Consider the following 18,853-nt stretch of genomic DNA (forward strand, 5'->3'; position numbering starts at 1 on the left):
AGAAAACCGGCCTGAGTGCGGCTGCCGTGCATTCGCTCTCTCTACGGTGAACCGAGCGTCCGGCGGCAGAGTATTCGTTTTCTTCGGGCAACTGGTGTAATAAAGGATACCAGCCTACGTACGGCCCCAGAATGTACGTTTTTCATTCGGTTAGCGGTCTTCGGCCGGATCACGGCCAGTGAAAGGCCGCAGAATAATTGGCAACCGGTGCTCAACTGGAGATCAGCCGAATTAAAGTCTCAGGTTATACGTCATTACTTCGGTAAGCGGCGTACAGCCGAACAACGGCACGCGTCTGGGCGACGACAACCCATGCACTTCTGGAAACTGGCGTTTTGAAAAAGCCGTTAGAGAGCCGAGCGATGCAGGCACGTTTTTCATCCGCTCGGTCTTTCTACGCTTTAAATGAACGAACTTCGTTTATCAAGCGGTAGTGAGTGGTACTAGGTAAACCGGCAAGCTGCATGGACTCACTAGGGATTACCAGCTAACCTTTTAGGCCACCGGAATACCATTTATTGCCAAAAGAAGACTGTGCCGTAACGACGGGTCAGCTAAGCCTCGCCAGTCGCAGAGCTACCACGCCTCATTCGCCGGCCTTGTAGACGCATCAGCTCGACGGTATTCAACCCCCCCACCCTCGAGAAATGGAAAGACATCGACGCGGCATAGTTGCCCGACTCGAGATGGCCCTGGTTCGCCGAAATTAACTGGCCTACAAGGGCATCGAGCAAGCGGCCACCACACAGGAGCTCAACCGGCGCCATATCAAGGACTCCCCACCAAAGAAAGGCAAGAGGCGCAAAAGCGCAAGTTACCACCAATTCTTCTGACAATATTGCGGCAAAAAAAAAACATTGTTGCATTACGTTTTTCGTACTAAATATATCAGAGGCTAAGCTTGTGCATTTGTAGGCTCAACTTCGTGCCCTGTTCTGTTTTTTATCTGGTTTTATGACTGCCTATTTAAAAACAATTCTTATCTTAGATTCGCGATAACAACAGAGCCTTGTCAATTACGAATCGCGGATTTTAAATTAGTTGCGGTGTGTGATGCTGAGCTCAGCTACACTTGGGATACAGATTGCTATGGTTGTAAAAAGTGCACATCAGCGACCAGAAGACAAGTGTACTTATAGGTGTGTGCTCTTTTCAATAAAAGTTCGTTGAGAGTTTGCGCTTGTCCCGCCCTTTATGCATGTGTTGTTTTTTCGCGCTAAGTCCGTGTTTATTCACCAAGATCAGCCAACTCGCCCAACAACAAGCTCTTCCAAAATGGCAGGTGTGTGCTGTTGACAGTGCCTGCTTGCGCTGCATGCAGTGGTCGTCCACCGGCCTCAATACAGTTAACGTATTGTGGCTGAACTCCTATGCCCGTAGCATGGCCGAACTTCCGGCACCTTTAGTGTGGCTGGAGTCCGACGACCACATCTCGGCTGACCTCCGGTGGCCGTACTTCCGCCCCACACGGGTGGCTTTCCAATGGCCGGAGCCCTACGGCGGGAATCTGGCCGTATGAACGTAAGCCGGTCGACCGCCGACAGAGACTGGCCATTGGATAGCCTTGGGAGTACAGCCATGTACGGCCAAACAGCCCACAGTTGGACACGGGCCCTACACGTCTGCCGGAAAAAGGCCGGATGGAAAATCACTGGCCAAAGTACATCGGCTTGACCTAGGCCGAACGGTTCTGTGCTCCCTGGGGTAGAAACAGTCCGTCTTTTAGAACAGCTTATGATATTTTATTTTGTAAGCGACCATTGATATAAAAAAGCTATGTAAAGATATCGAAATATGTGGATGGCGTAACAGAACGGCCATTGCAAGTTGCAGTGGTATCAACTCAGTGACAGCGAAAGAGGTTTTCATCTGAGCTTCTCAACAGCTGCCATAGTGGGTTCCACTCCCCATTTTTAACTCCAGCAAGTCCCTTTTTTCACGAACGGGAGGTTCTTTTTGATGTCCCTAAACGGTTTAATTAGCAGAAAGGTCTCGAAGATATTAACGTGCATTTTCTGGTTACCTTTGGTGCAGGTTTATCTAAATCCGCAATCGTACGGAAACTCCTCTACACTGTTGGCCCGGGTAGCGAGGAATTGCCACACGTGCAGTGCAAAAGTTCCTGCACCCCCCTCACCACTGTGGAAACAATAGGAGAACCACCCATACGAGAACCCGGTCCTGACTGAGGCGGGTTCGGCCCTTGCTTCTAAGTGTCAAGTAAGCTTACTCATACAGCAAACATGACTGTAAAACCGCCCTAGGCCTTTTTCTAAATTCTTCGGTTAACCCAACGCTAAGAGAGATTTTAAGCGCGGTGCTACCGGGGTATCCTGCAACTACATATTACTAGAACGATGAAATTTGTCAATAAGGAATGAATAAACCTCTTAACAGCTATTTTAGCGCCAATTTCACCCACTGAGCTAAGGAGGAATTCACGAAATGTATTGGAATTATTCCCGGATTGCATATTTCGACATGTTTTACATCTGCAGGAGAAGAAGCAGCAACGGAAGCCTACTTACGCACATTGCAGGATGGCGGCCTCTCCCATTACCAGCCCCTTTCCTGAGCTGCCAGAGTCCAATTTTTGCTCTCGAATTTTGTTATCGCTCGAGATGACGCCCGCCTGCTCATCGAGCGGCACGTGGGCACCCAGCACCCGGACCCACGGCTGCCCGCTGGAGAGCCCCCCTGTTTCCCCCTCGTACGGGAGGCACGTGAGCGCTGACAGCAGCGCTCGTTTACCCCGCGCCTCGGTAGAGGGGGGGGGGCAGAGGGGGGGCGTGGACGGCTACGTGGAAGCACCGCCTGTAGCAGGCCGAGAGCGCCACCCGCCGGCAGCGCCGGGCGCCCGTCCGTCCCGTTCCTGTCACACCTGCTCTTCGAGTTGCCAGAGTTTGTGGCACTGAGACAGGAGCTGCTGTCCCCGCTGCCGGGCGCCCGGCCGCTGCACCAGCTGCTGTATCCGCCGGGCGGCGCTAGGCAGCGGGACGGAGTCCACGAGGCCTTGCTCTCCTACCTGGACTCCTCGGGAGTTCTCCATGGACTCCTCTTCCTGGCCCAGTAATTAGGACTAAGGAATGTTGGCCGAGCTACAGAGACTTTCCTTTCACTTTCTCTACCTCTACTGGTGTGTGTGTGTGTGTGTGTGTGTGTGTGTGTGTGTGTGTGTGTGTGTGTGTGTGTGTGTGTGTGTGTGTGTGTGTGTGTGTGTGTGTGTGTGTGTGTGTGTGTGTGTGTGTGTGTGTGTGTGTGTGTGTGTGTGTGTGTGTGTGTGTGTGTGTGCGCGCGTGCTTGCGTGTGTGTGTATGCATGTTTATTATTATCATTCAGATTCAGTTTATTTCATCAGGAGGTTGGAGAAAAACTGCAGTACTGCAGCTTGACAAAGCTCCAACCCCCTGGACCTGGACATTATTATGATTAGTATTATTAGTATTAGTATTAATAGTAAAATTATCGTGATATTATTATCATGCTACATTATATTGCTATTTTCTTTTATTGTGTGAGATGTGCACATCGTGCGTTGCCTGTTTCCTTTTGTTTTTCTTTTGTTCTCGTGCGCCAGCACAAAGGTCCTGCGGTTGTTCCTGGCCACACTAATAAACATTGATTGATTTATTGAATCATTTATAATCATCATCATGTAGCCGACCTCTCGTTTTCCTCTCCTGTCTATCTCTGTGGCATTTCCTTCCCACACTCAGGAAACGAGCTGGCGTTCGGCTGTCCACCCGGAGGTGTGACAAATTGCGCCTCCTGGAGTACTTTCCCTTCAACTTCCCAGTAAATATGTACATTTTTTCCTTCCATAGAGTTCAGGTCTTTCGTTTTTTCCTTACCTGTCTCTCGGTATCCCTTCTGTTACCCTGTTGGTCCACCGTTTGTTATTTCATCTCACTACATGCCCTGCCCAAGTTTATTTCTTTTTCTTAATTTTGACAATGACAGGGGCCACTAGAATTGGTTTGCTGATCCCGGAAGCTCGTTTCCTGTTTCTTAGTGTCACTACCATCATATTTTATTCCATGGCCCACTGAGCCCAACTACGTTTTCTTTACAGTTGTAGAGTAGGCCGCAAAGTTCTGGCTGAGATGTCATCACCGGCAGCACGCATTTGTTGGATACCATTCTTTTCAGTGATAGAAGGAGCTTACATGCTTACTTTCCATTATTTGGTAGTACTTGGCGAGTGCACCCCAACCCATACATATTGTTGCGGAGCAGGGAAAACACCTATTCACAAGTAATACCAGGAGAATACTCGATTTGCAGATAATTAGCAAAGTAAATACAGACAGGCAGCTAGGTCATTCAGCTGGTGCACACGCTAGTCTACGAGAGCGTGTTCTTCTTCCTCGTAGCTTCGCTGCCACCCAACCATGGTACGTACCCACTTTGGGGGGGGGGGGGGGGGGGGGATTGCACCTTGTGCAAGTGGAGTCTGTGGAAACCAGAGAGTTCGCTCATTTCTCTAATAACCACCATGCCTAATTACTCTAATAATCGCCTATTATACTCTACAATATTTGCTATTCTTTGAAATATGACACGGAACTGATGTATTGTAGACTACCCTTTTCTAAACCCAGCTTGTTTCCGGGGTTGTTTCCCGGAGGTTGTTTCTAAACCTTCAGTTGGAGTGTCACTGCGCATGTCCGTCCTTGCCCTTGCGTCCCTTGTCCCCATCGTAGGCTGAATCGTTCGGCAACTGTAATGCGTCACACATGAAGACGGATGCCGAAATACTCAGAAGCCGCCATTGCTACTGAAAGGGGTTTTTTGTGCTAGTATGCCCTTTGGCATAAAGTCTTAGAGGTACAAGTTGGAACCCGTTTCCCGGAGGAAATCTAGGAGACAGAGGTGGTGGGGTCCCCACAGCAATCGTTGGAGATAACGTGGTCTCCCAGGATGCAGGCCTCTGCCGCCAAGGTGTCTGGACCTTGCTGCACTCAGGGAAGGGCACATCCATAGCAGGTGGTTGGTGTCGGCGTCTTCGGCAGGAACCGTACAGAAGGGGCAGATGTTGGTAAACGTGGCATGGTATCGTGGTGGCCACGCCCGTGTTACCGCAGGAGAGAGGGCCACCCCAACTTGAAGTCTCCGCAGCAGGACCTCCTCGCAGCGAGCGAGCCCACTGGAAAGGTCAGTTCCACACGGTGGGATGAGAGCGCGTGTGGCGCGACGCAGATCTTCCTTTAGTTGGACAAATTGTTAATGTGGGTCCGTTGTCAGCAAGGGCAGCGGTCGTGGAACCGAGGAGAGGGGACAGGAACTATCCGCCGCAATATGCGCGGTGATAGTATTACGCCGGATCCACGACAGTCGGAGAGGGCAGGGGTACGTGTCCAGCAGCTTATGAATCTCTCTGAAACGGAAGAGAGGGAGGCTACACGTCGCAGATCCCGTATGGCCGCCGTTGAGTCCGTGTACATTTGTACTTCCAGGGGGCTTGAAGTGCCGGGCTTGAAACTTCCAGGGGCTTGAAGTGCCGGTAGTAGCGCTTGCAGTCCGTCCCGGATGGCTGTAAGCTCTGCCAGCATAGAAGGCCAGGTGCGGAGCGTTTCATAAGCGCAGTTTTAAGTGCGATGCACTTCTTAAGCGACCCTAAACCTGCGTCCACCGGCGATGTCCGCATAGCATACCCACGTGGGGGATTGGCCAGGAATCTCCTCGTCTTCCTTTGCAAGGGGGGGAGATGAGGATTGGCCAGGAATCTCCTCGTCTTCCTTGGCAACGGGGGGAGATGGGCGCGCGCTGCCTGGCCGCTGACATGGCACATACCCACGTGGGGGATTTGCCAGGAATCGGGCGGGAGAAGGGCTAATGCACCCGCTTAAAGGAGTACTGACACGAAATTTCAAAGCTGAGATCCGCTCTAGCAATCAATTGGCGATGTCCGCATTGCATACCCACGTGGGGGATTGGCCAGGAATCTCCTCGTCTTCCTTGGCAACGGGGGGAGATGGGCGCGCGCTGCCTGGCCGCTGACATGGCACATACCCACATGGGGGATTGGCCAGGAATCGGGCGTGAGAAGGGGTAATGCACCCGCTTAAAGGAGTACTGACACGAAATTTCAAAGCTGAGATCCGCTCTAGCAATCAAGTACAACGACAACACAAATAGGTGTCTGTGAATAAATGCATCTTTCTTTCTTTGTAGTTGTGTGTGTGTGTGTGTGATCTCTCTTTCGCGAACATTTCCGAACCGCGCAAATTCAACTCGTGCATTCGCACTTTCACATTCTTCCCCTCGGGGAAATGCGGGGAATTTTTGATTCGCTTCTGAATGAGAGGGACATTGGATCGCCGTAGTTAAAATGCCGTCTTGAGCCCCAGCATCCACAAATGCCTCTACAACCTGGGGCTGGTTCACAGCCGGTCGTAATGGTGCGCCCGCGGTTTGCGCGTCTTCGTTCCCGGTGGACCGACTGTGGAGTCTAGTTAGCGGCCTGTTGTCAGTCACTTGATGGTATAGCCAGGGCGGCAAACAGATATAAAAATTTACGTTTTGCCGCGCAGACGGTGTCGTCATCAAGACCAAGTGTGCGTTTTTGTTCTACGTCTAATTGAACACTACCCGCCGCAACCATTTCAATAGATGTTACACCGACTGGTCCGGCACTAAGCGTTACGTTTATCATTGTTGCATTCAGGGTGGTAACTCGATACTGGCAAAGAGACATCTGTAGAGGCCGGAACGGACGTGCAAATGCACCATGCTGGTTTCCACACCAAGCCAGCCCAGAAATGACGTGCCCTGGGGCCGCTAGCCTAACCCTTGCATGCCTCGTGAACATCTGCTTCTTAAACACATACAATGACCTCCAATATTTCATGGCCGAGTGGTAAAATCTTCTTTCACTGGACTCGGCAACTAAAGTACTCAAGTACCCAGAAAATTGTAGCAGAATAAGAGGTGGGCGAGTTGGCAATGCGACATGGTTATTTAGAAACAGCGAGTTAAAACAGGACCACGACGAAAAGAACGAGACAGGATGAGTGCTGATGACAGAACCAGCGATCATCCTGTCTGGTTCTTTCTTGTGGTCCTGTTTTAACGCGCTGTTTGCAGATGACCATGCAGAAAATTTTAGTCATATACCTACACTTTCTATAGAGTAAAACAAGAGCCTGTACAATGTGATTAGGAGAGAACGCTGCTCAATAGTCTAAAAATGTCCTTGGGGCCTACCTATGATATTTTTGTATGAAAGTATTCTGCGGATGCTCAAACGTCGTGAACAGAACACAATATTTGGGAAAACCATCCCATGTACATGAAAGCTGCGGCGTAAAAATTGCGAGCGGCGTTGTTGGCAACAGACCGCCAGACAGTGTTATTACCTGGAGCGTTGCTTGCGGCTCGAGAACCTCTTCCCCGACCTCTTCTGGTACAGCCGGAAATCCCAGGAGTGCTGCCTACGCCGGAGAGGATTCTGCCAGTCGAGACACTGCTGATGCCGCCATCGTACGCCAGGTCGATCGCGGAAGTGTCGTTGTCGTTCTGTGGACGGTACCTGATGACAAGTCATACATGGCGTCTTCTCTGTAAGCGCAACCGCTTTCTTGATTACAAGACCCGCAAACGCCCTCTTCCTCTATGAAAATTCCACAAGAGATGAACGGCTACAATACAGTGTTAGGGAAGCAAAGTGCTTCATATTAGATAGCGCAACAGGCTGCGCAAAACCCCAGCTCTTGGGACAGCGAGAAAACATTGCCTTTCGCCGCGTCTGTATCTTCTCTACATAAAGAACAACCAGAGATGAAAGTGGGGATTCAGTCCACCGCACAGTTCTATCACCTTCACAAATGCTGTTCCACACACTTTCCAGTAACTTGCACTGTTTACGCACACTTCGTTCCTTTTTCCGTGCGTGACGGGGTGTCACCTCACTATACTGAAAACAGGGCCGACTTACATAGACGCAAGGTAGTATTTCCCACTTAATAGACTACGGCTAGTGCTATTGTTGCAAGAATAGAGGTTCTGCTGGTCAGTAATTATTACTCGGCTATGCCAGCATGTGAACGTGCAGGGAACACAGATGTTGTGCGAAAAACATTTTAAACTGAGATTTCAATAGGCCGCCGCCATTTTACGCGCTTTTTCGCGTGGAAAGAACATCACCTAAACCACGCATCGCTCAGGGAATCGGCGCTGCACATCTACCTGGTGAGTGTTGGAGGGAACAAGAAGGGACGGATGGGTGTGAAGGGTATGCTGCTGTCTCGCCGAGGAAGCAAGGGCAGCGGCCTTCCTTCCCGGACCGCAGTGGTGCTGTTGTTGCGCTCCTTGGCCTGCACCTTGCGTCGCTCCCGAAGCAGAGCCCCTTGGAGGGCAATGTTCTCGTCCTGGTAGGTGCGAATCTCGTTCTTCAGGTTCATCCGCCTAAGGCTCATTCCGTCCGCTGCCGCCTCCATCTGGGAGATCATTTTGCTCACCTGTGGAAACAAAATGGCGTCCCAGAGGGACATTCACTGGAAGTTTCACCTGTCCACTTGGCAGAGCCATTGAGCTAAGAGGGAAAATATTAGTGCGGCAAACGTCAGCCAATACCCTGCAGTATGAAAGTTGACCGCAGAGTGACTGATTGTTGACTTCCGCAATTGAGACAGTGTATCCTGGTGAATAACATATAGTGGTCTCACCAGAGTAAGTGTTCATGGTTATCAAGCAGGTTGGGCCAGAATCACACAACCGGATAACCGGCGAGCGATGCAACCACGCTGGAATTATTGGGCTCGAATAGGGTTCTGTATTGCTACCGCAAACCTGGTGACTTTCGTAAGAGCCTCAAGGCTGTATTCTGAGCACCTCTGCCGCTCTATTTGCTACCTCCACTCGGCCGAGGGAAGGATTCTCCAATACTTATGCATGAGGAAATATATTTAAAGCATATTTTCCACTGGAGGCTAGAGTGGGGGAAGGATTCAGAATACCAGGGTCCCTCCCTGACAAATTCGACACTAAAAATCCCCCTTCAGCGCCAGGCTTGATGACAGCGGCAGCCTACGACGGGATGCCGTGACAGCGTTCTCGATTTTGCTGACCCGTATATGACCTAACTGCTGCGTGTTGCTCGTGGTGATAAAGCTATAGGCGTGCGCGGTAAAGGAGGACATCACCCACAAGTAACGCATGAAGAAAAACATCGAGATGCTCTAGTTACTGCGTGCACAATTACCAAAGCCGTCACGTCAGCCAAATGTGACCATGAGGACAAAACACAGGTTTGCTCTGTTAGAAGAAAGGTATCAAACACCCGCCCTGCTATGTTAAACCCGGAGTTCAAAAACATTTATACATTAATAAAGAAAACAAGGAAGATTGAGATGATATCTACAATTAATCCTTAAGATATGTTCAAATGAAAGTTGCCGCATTTACGATTTATGCGTGCGAAGCACTGAAGATTGCTGAAGAGAGAGCGACTAGCCGCAACGGTTTTTAATCGCCGTGGCCCAGAAAGAAAACAGACCATCTACCCTTGTGTGTTTTAAGACGTTGGTGCGAAAGGAAATGCCTTCGGGGTGTTGGTCAGTTTAAGCGTGAAGGCGACAGTTTCAGTGTTTCAAATTACTTTCTAATATCTGGAAGGAATCATTGCTTCAGTTATTGCTGAAAAAGAGGGGGGAAATAGAGAGAGTGGACACTTTTGTTGACGAACATATAGGGGGTTTCCAAATACGGGGGTAAGCAGAAGGTAGAGAGCTGAAGGGTGGAATCCGCAGCCCAGGGGGCCTGATGCAGCAGCTCCTTTCCATGTGCTGTAACTCAGCTCACGGTTATCTTTAGGTAACTAGATGGTAAAAGCTACCTCCCATATCTCGATTGAAGCTTAATATATAATGCCTGGGCTATTCTCCCCTGGGCATATCGTTTATAAGGCCAGGATACGTAGAAAAGTCTGCATGTTTCCTCGCATGTATACTTTTGGGTTGATGCGTGATGTTTTCAACCAAATATTATTGCCTGTCAAGATTTGGTGATATATATGTTGTTTTCTACTGCGTGACGTTTTCCATTCTTCGGCGTTGAGACCCCCTTGCCATGGGGGAGGATAGCGGTCATAGGTACGAGAATGGTAGACGTTGTACATTTTTCACAAAAGGGGTTGTGGTATTCGTGGTTACAATGAGCCCGGTATGTAAGTTGGCGTGCTTCGTTGTGAAGAACGATGACCACCGAAGGTCATCCAGCAGTGCAAGCAGCGCTGGAAACAAAACAAGTTTGTTTGTAATTTTCTATTGCGCAGACTTCCCAGCCAAATATTTCAATGAAACATTGAAGAAATACAGTTTTATTCTACCGGACAAGCATGAGTCTTTCTGTTTCCTTCTCGCGTCGTGTGCATCTCAGTGTCTCTCTAAAATACGAAACCGAATCCGCTCAACCACTGAGGACAGCAGTCAGGGCGTGCATCAGGCCGCCAGGTACCCGCGTTGAAATCTCCCGCCAGCATCTTCCAAATGCAATGTCATTAGTGAACGCCTGAAGCCCGGCTATCTCCGCACCCAGCGCCTGCCTTCCACTTCCTTCCCCCCCCTTTGCACCATACAGGCCTCAAGTTTCGAATTGTGATGTGCGAGTTTGGGTACGAAATGTCGCGCTCCAAAAGCCCTTGAGGAAGAAAACAAAGGACACTGGCCCTTACGTGCGACCAATTTTCGTTCTACGACGAATTTTTGAGGCACAAGGCATGTTCAAACCAAGCCTATAGGCACGTTGCGCTGATGTTTGGCTCGCAAGCACCAGCGCCGTTTTGTATATCCTGGTGGATAGGGCGGTCATTTCTTCTAGGAAAGATGCGACGCATATCACGGACTCGGTTCATAGCGTTCATAATACGTAAGTGTCGGCGCCCTGTCCTATACTCGGTGAAAACTTAAGAACGGCACCAGAAGTTGCCGCTGTGCCTTATCACCGTTGCCGGATGTTTCTCCGCGCGGCGCAAGCAGAGCGTTACTGGGAATATTTTGAACATGGCGTGAGCCGTTACCGTGATTTTTTGGATTTAATATGCTTATAAACGACTCCAGTGACGACAAACAAACTGCATGAGACAAGGCAGACAATATCACGCATCCATAGCAAACCCCTTTCAAAACGCGCGCGCACTGACATCACGGGTCCGGCGCTTTGGCGGAGTGATACACTACATGAAGTGGTGCCGTTCTTAAGTTGTAACCGAGTACAGACAGCAACAGCCGGAATTATCACGAGTCACGCACAGGTATTGGAGGCATCTACGGTAACGTCATGATAATAAGGCCGAGAAGAACGAACAGTTTAAGTGGCGCCGACAAAAATATTCTGTTGATATTGTAGCCGACCAGTCAGATTGCAGGTGATATATAAATGGCAGGAAGGAACCGATGCGTTCATCGCGGCCGTATTTCTTTACACCGTGTTTCAGTCTCAACTGCATAGATCGTCGCACAGCATGCTGCAGGCAATGGGTGATAACGGGTCAAGGAATCGTCACTCCTTTACCGACGCCCTAGAGTGCACTACAGACAACTTTATTAAAAAAAGTTCTGCGCTCACAGCGGCCTCTGTCCGGTGCAACGTGCCCAGATAGGTTCGCTGTATAAATGTACAGAAATTCACAGAAATGTTTACAAGTGCGCAGGCATTGATGTGTCTATTATCTTTATCGTATTTGTACCACTAGAGACATAATGTTCCTTTACACTGTTATTAGGATTCAATATGTTAACTTCGAATTTTGCAATCGTGTGCCGATGCACGGCGTCACACGGCTGTCCTGTTTATGTGGTATCTCACCTGTAAATCAGTTTTCTTTTTCATGGCTTTTTTTCCTCGTCATGCGAAAACGATCTTTCACAAACGTATTTTTGATTCAGTTTGTATTTCTGCCATTTTTCGCACTGTATTGAATGTCTTGGTTACAAATGTTCCTCAGACAAACGTGTTCATTTATATTATTACAATGACTAACTGTGCTACTCAACAATTTCTGTGTCTTCGGAGATGAAGGGTGTTCATGGCACGGGTACTGCGTAAAGAGAACTTACGCATGAAAATTGGTGGCACTACTGACTGCTGCACCTACGTGAGCTTAAGCTTGCTGGCAAAACCTTTCAGTTACTTTGCAGACCAGACTGCACGTATTGGCTGCTTATGCCTAATGACGTTGATGCCGTGAAGCACAGTAGTTGCTTAATGGGGTAAACATTACAGGGTGCCCGGAATATAAGCACACAAATTCAGAACCACTTGCAAAGGCTGTGCCTCCGCAAACCTTGTATTGCTATATCATATCCAGTAGCACTATGCAACCGAACAAAATTTCATATGTTCACATGTAGCTATTGTCCCCTCGCTTTTCTGTGGCCCGTATATTATCACAAAACGAGCCGCGTAGCCGTACCAACTAGCGCAGTATTCCGCGTTTCCAGCAAGCATCGGTGCAAAGGTGGCCCTGGGTTTTATATGAAATGAAACAGCGTCAAACGAACGATAAATGCACGGCGGTGTACATACTATCTAGATTCCATTTTTGAGGAAAAAGTATCTTACCGGCCGACATTAAAAATGTTACAGACGACTCATAGGCAAATAGTTGCACGATGTTAACACGAAAACGTGGTAGCGGTTGAATTTCGGATGACGCCTAATAGTGCCCGTAGAGGCACCCCGCGTGATTTACTATACGTTTCTGTACCGGACGTTTAACCTCTGCGCCTAAGGCACGCTTGAGGCATACAGTGAATCGCTACCAATACAGCGCCAGAAATCCTGCACAGCGCCGTTAATGCCCACGTACCTAATGCTGAAACTAGAGTACCTTGCCTTTTTTGGATTCAGCAGGCAAGTGCTAAATGCGCGCTGGCCTTTTCTTTTGCATCTGTCCTTTTGAAAAACTTGCCTATATATTACAATATGCTGGGTGCCATGTTTTATATGTCATTGGTTGTGGTGTAGAGCACAAGTTAGGCCACGTCCTTGTCCCCGCGGAGCATTGGGTTTGATTCTCGTGCGACGAGAAGACGAAGTGGACTGTTACACATAGCGCTATGCTTGGCACCTTCGGAGATGACGAACACAGTATCACATCGCCGTGCTCACGTCAAGATGGCTGCTGCCCATTAAATCATAGCGCCATCCATCATCCTTCGTTTCATCGCTATGCCGCAACGCTCTTCCCTGCAAAGCGATTTTTTTCTAGTTGAGGTAGTTTTGCACGCTCCTATGGACGACTTACCTGAGCCTCAATTAGCAGTCTTCTCCGTTTTACGTCCGTTTTGAAGCGCCCAGTTTGAGCAAGCCCTGATTGGCTGAAAGCGAACGACTCGATGAGGCGCAAAGCAACCGGTAGAGATATCGACGACGTCACTGCTCTGGGCTGCGGCTTTTCGGAGCAGACAAGTTTGCACGTTAGTTTTCGGCCAAGGCATGAATATTTCCTTCTTCACCTGTTTCCTAGATCTCCGGCACAGCAAGTGGGCAAAAAATATTTTTGATTTTTTTTAAGGATCTGCGGAAACAATCCGTTAGCATTTCCGTCTCCAGATGAGAAGTGTACGGAAGCTCAGCAATGAGCTGCCAGAATAATTTCGCCGGCGGCAGCTCGGGCTCACGGTTGAGAACAAAGTGATTTGCTAGTGATTCAAAGTGATTCATTGTTCAAAGTGACTAGTGGTTTTCAGTCAGCGGTCACAATCAAGAAACGATAACACTGTCGCGGCCATCCGTGAGGTGGTTCATTCACGTTGTCACCATGGTCACTACGCAGTGAAACAAACGATCTCCTCTGAGCTTTACACCTCCCGACGAGTCGGCGAAAATTACACAAGCTTAAAAATTCCGCCACATTCGAAATGGATATGCGAAGACTCGGGAAACCGCGGAGCTGGTGGGTTTCACTAGCTTTAACTTGGCTTTTCTTAATTCCGCCTATCTTATCGGTAGATGCTGCCCAGCGCAGAGCATTTCTCTCAACTAGGAGAGCACCTGCACATAAGATCTTACGTCATCACACAGCGCAGCCTATCCCCGAAGCGCGCCTCGCCACCCGACCATCTGCGGGACGACGCACACTTGCCACACCTGCTCGTCGGCTCTATGCCTCTTCACCACTTTTCGTCGCGCGTTCTGGTGTAGAATTTTCCTCCTCTCGACTACGCTGCGCCGACCTTTGAGAGAAGCCAGGTTTAAACAGCTCTGCGGGTAAGAACACAGCGCCTGTATTAAAAGACTGATCGTTACAAAAGGAGGCTTTCTTCGTGCATAGTCAAATCAAAGCCCAAAACCCACCGTCTTTAAGTACAAAATACAATCTGCCCACGTTCGAAGTCAAAGTCGGCTTTACTCAGGAAAAGTCTAAAGTCAGCACCCGCGCCCCGATCCCAGAGGAAATTCCAGCGGCTCGAATGCGATGATGGCGCAATCGGACAGACAGCGGTTTCAGAACGCACGGAACCCACGTTCCATTTCTCTACCACGAGAAGGGTTTTTTCATAAGGCGCGCATTCCCCACGTGTGCTTGATGGGTCTTTGCCTCTTCTCCACTATGCCTCACACCTATTAGCCTAGCATTTTCGGCTTGTACACTCTGCTGCGCCGAGCTTTCAGTGACGCCATGCTTAAACAGCTCAGCTATTAAAACTTTTATCCATGCTTGACAAATATGCGTAGACTCTAGGCTGAACAGGCGTGAACTCAAGAAAACAAAATACAAACCACTTAAACATTTCTTCACTCGTAGACTACCAGAGAAATACCAACGCCGTAATGCACTATATAAGTTTCTTGGAAAAGCTCGCGCCGCAATGACGCAAGTGCGCCGACGCCGCATTACCTAACAGAAGGGTTGTCTTGATAGACGGTCATAGTCACTGAGATAAAAATTGGGGTTCAAGCGTGAAAAAACTGAGTAGCTGTAGCATTGTTTACGGCTATACTGCCACAGGAAGAAACTTCCGGCAGCAGCCACTTTTGGGTATTCTTCCCCTTGCGGTGAGTTCTTCCAGTTTAGTCATTTGAGAAGAATCTTAGAGTGACTTTAGGTTTTTGACATACAATCAAGTGACCGCATAACGGAGATCCTGGGCCATCTTCACTAAAGTAAAACCTGGGGAAGGGCGAGACGTGCATTTTATAAGTGTATTCTTTGTGCCTTGGCATTTTTGTCAACGGACATGAAACATTTGGGGGGTAGAGGACAACTGCTTTGCTGAAAAAGTATCTTGTATTTGAAGCACGAAGCTCTCCAGCGCGATGCGTAAACGACTGTCTCGGTGTCTTAGTACCGCGACTAGATTAGACGGCGATTACCAAGATGACGACCGGAGACGCCAACCGCCCCAGCCCCTGGGGGACTTTGCTCGCAAAAGTTAGCTTAAAATATGTCTAGTTGTTGAAAATATGTTTCCAAGAACAGCTGCGCTAAAGTCAACGGTCAAAAATGCCTGCTTACGTAAAACAGACGTTTACAAGCAGAATACCGCCCTTGCATCCGCGAGGGGCAGGTATTGCGGGCTGCTTTTAAGGACTTCGTCTAGCTGACTGTGCTTTTGTGCTCCCAGCCTTGTAACGCTTTCGCTGTATGGTGGTCTCCTTCCTAAGATGTAGCACCGAAAAATAAAAAAAAATAAACACAGTTATTTAACCCATCCTAACTGTGCCTATACGGGGAGATGGGAGGGAAAAAATGTTAACTAGCGTTACCAAGCTTTCGGAAGAAGTGTTGAAATATTTTCCAACCGTGATAATACATATTCGGTGAATGTGAATTGTTATTTTGCGCAAACATATTTTAGCTTGAGGTATTCCCGCAATATTCAGACTGCCCTCAACTAAGGTGCCAATAGGGATATTTCAGATATATCTGCGTTTTCAACTTGCTAACTTTATTTTCACAGGTCCTACAAAAAATTCTATCCGACAGAGGACCACAGCGCAGCTGGCACACGGACACAAGGGAGAACTACATACACGCGAGCGCTGCGCTCGTGCGTGTCTAGTTCTTCTTTGTGTGCGCCTGAAAGCTGCGCTGTATAGTTCCCTATAATGTTCAACCAACAAGCTCAAATAGCCACTTTAGTGCATTTCTATCCGACTTTTGTTTCGTCTGTTATAAAGTAAATATTTTTAACGCAATGCCATTTGACGTTACGAGGAGGCATGAGCACCGAACTTGCTCGGTTAGAACAAGATAAATTTACATCAAAGCAATCTGAGAATAATTTGTTGTTTTCTTTGCTGTGTTCAATAATGTATTATTACATTCAGCTTCATCAGCCTGGGCTTTATAACACCGTCGGAAAATTATGCAAACGGCGAGAACAAAGCAACTTACAACACGGCCGCTCAGCTTTGCCACCTCGGTCATTCGCGGATTTTTTTCGGGTTTAAGAAATACGCAGTTTTATTACTCCGAAGCCTTTTGAACTGACACTAGCTGGTCCTACTTGGTAATGCACTAAAGAAACAAGGCTTGTAATATTACCACTTGCTTCGCTTTCTCCTTCGCGGGTATATTTATTTTATTCAAGCTCTAAAACAACAAAGCTTAGAAAAACAGTGACAGATCTAACACCGTCGTTCGTAGTTATTCTGTATTGAAGTAAACGTTATGCTTGGATGCGGTGTCAGACTCAAGCAAGTACGCTAAGCCCTCCAAAGCAAAAAGAAAACCTTTCTGAACATGCATAGCACGCACTTACAGCGAGCAGCGCCTTCCTAAGCTGGGGGTACTCTTCTGGTTCGACCGTGTCGAAGGAGTCCTGAACGTCCACGATGTGCTGTCGGAGTACCAGGATCTGTTCTTGAACGGCGCCCAGCAAAGCATTGCTTGCTGCCGGCACCCTCGCTGGCTGAGACACTGGCCGACTGGGTCCAGGAGTAGCAGTGGTCGTCAGTGTAGGGACAACGCTTGAAGCCGTGTTCGTTGCCGTGGTGTCCCCAGGTTTCGGCGATTGGAGACCCTGCGACGACTGCGATGCTTGCGAGGGCTCGGACAGCAGGGACGGTGGTCCATCCGGCGGGGGCGGGGATATCACTCTTCTTACTTCTGAGACCGGCACCAATGCTAAAGATATGGACGCCGGTACTGAAGAATTTTCCTGCTCGTTTGGAGAGCCGCTCATGGCTCTCGGAGGTTAGGCAATAGCGTTACCTCCGAGCCCTCTGCGCGGCTCCGGCCCAGGCCAGCGTTACAGTCTTGTTTACATCAGGGAATTTTAGAGTACATACTCACTCTGGGGGATTACGCCGCTACGTGCGACACCATAATTTTCACTGGGGGAAATGACGGCTTTTTTAAGGCAGAGAAATGACAAAATCCAGTAATATGAACAAATTTGAATGAAACAATTCCCGTCGGCATCTTCGTAACATGTTGAATAACATTTTTTTTTATAGTCATGTTTAGTGTATATTACTGCATCAAAGAAACGGGCATTCTGAAATACTTATATTGGAAAATTGTTATGATGGAAGACGTTGGGATGAAACGGACCGCGCGAGAAGAGGGCAGGGACATCGCAGCCTCTTTCCTTGGCAAAAGCTTGGCGCTGCTCCATAATCAAGCCGTTTGATTCCGTTGAGTCTAACGCAGGTGAACAAAGGTCCCGTGGAACGTGTCTTGAAGAGCCCGAACGGGATGTTCTTGGAGCAGAGCGAGGAACCGTCAGCCCCAAAACGACTCGACCTTGGTAGGGCGTGTAGGCCAGCCACAGTCCTGGCCCATAAGTAGCCACACCGGTGGGCCTCAATCCTCAGATTTTGTCGCTGGGTGCATCGGCAAAGAAGATGAGGAGGATTCTGACAAGCTTGTGCTACCCACAAGTTTTTTTTTCTCTCAGTTAGCACCCATTTCCTGGCCAATCCCTCTGAGTGGGTATGAGCATTCTTTTGGCACCAACCAACCAACCAATCATATTTGGTACCCTTGCCATCCCTCGAACACGTCTGCTGTGAAGACAAAGCCTGAACGCACTGCCGATTCTGTAGACCAGGCCACAGAATAATTTTCAGCTTTATTCTGAGGGCCACACGACAGGGTTATGTTCTGTTTTGAGCAATTGCTAAAAGAGCCCCACTCGCCGGCTTTCATGGCTCAGGCTTAGAGTCTTGGGTTTTCGCTGTAACGGCTTGGGTTTCAGCCTCGGCAGTTACAACTCTTTTTTTCTTTTCAAAGTGAATTTTTGCTGTAATATGTTCTCCGAAGTCACCTCTAACGTATTGTTTATGCGAATACGTGTGTACTGGTAGTTTTAAGTCACTTTTTAAGGACAACAATATTATTCCTCCACTCGCACACCCCAATTCCGTGCGCATAGGTCCTCTGAGCATTTTACTAGAAGGAATCGTACACCTTGTACTAAACATGGACTAAAAAATAAAAATTACTGCCCTGCCACTCTGTGAAGAAGGACCACCTGCAAAGCTTGACCCAGTCCACTTACTACACGAAACAAAACACATGCGATGGAGCATAGTTCCTAGACAACTAGCTGAATGAACCTCTGACGAATCCAGGCTTTGGCCTTGCATATAAATATGGAACTACCTGTGTCCCTCCCCCGTCGTAAGTATTTTACTGTGTGTAAGGCCAGGTTCAGACTTCTGCCGAAACTGTCGTAATAACTGTAATGAATGACGTTATTTCAGGTCCCAGCCAACCGAAATGCGTCACATGGCAGTTTTTTTACGTCCATAGATCACGATACGGGTTTTGTATCGGTAATCGAAACATTGCCTAACACACAAACCCAATCCACTCTACCACTAAGGACTCCAGACCGGTCTACAGGTCCCATTGATCCATTTAATGCCTGCGTTTAAACGGCGCACCAGCGCAAGAGAG

At 48.6% G+C, this 18,853-nt stretch overlaps 1 protein-coding gene across 1 annotated transcript; it reads right to left on the bottom strand.

Moving 5' to 3' along the window:
• Positions 1-8,183: 8,183 nt before the first annotated feature.
• LOC144164903 (uncharacterized) lies at positions 8,184-17,132 on the bottom strand. Its single transcript, XM_077695140.1, has 2 exons — positions 16,710-17,132; positions 8,184-8,459 (listed from the first exon to the last, which is right to left on the bottom strand). Exons 1-2 carry the CDS (start codon positions 17,130-17,132, stop codon positions 8,184-8,186), a joined length of 699 nt encoding a protein of 232 aa, XP_077551266.1.
• Positions 17,133-18,853: the final 1,721 nt, after the last annotated feature.

The sequence above is a fragment of the Haemaphysalis longicornis genome, unplaced genomic scaffold, assembly GCF_048455015.1.
Source record: "Haemaphysalis longicornis isolate Haplotype H1 unplaced genomic scaffold, Haemaphysalis longicornis Haplotype H1 scaffold_14, whole genome shotgun sequence".
Classification (NCBI taxonomy): domain Eukaryota; kingdom Metazoa; phylum Arthropoda; class Arachnida; order Ixodida; family Ixodidae; genus Haemaphysalis; species Haemaphysalis longicornis.

Bases quoted from the DNA above. Each gene is read 5' to 3' on its own strand.
- LOC144164903 (XM_077695140.1), bottom strand. From the start codon at position 17,132: ATGAGCGGCTCTCCAAACGAGCAGGAAAATTCTTCAGTACCGGCGTCC. The intron at 8,460-16,709 runs GTAAGTGCGTGC...TTGTTTCCACAG, and splicing joins TTAGGAAGGCGCTGCTCGCT to GTGAGCAAAATGATCTCCCA.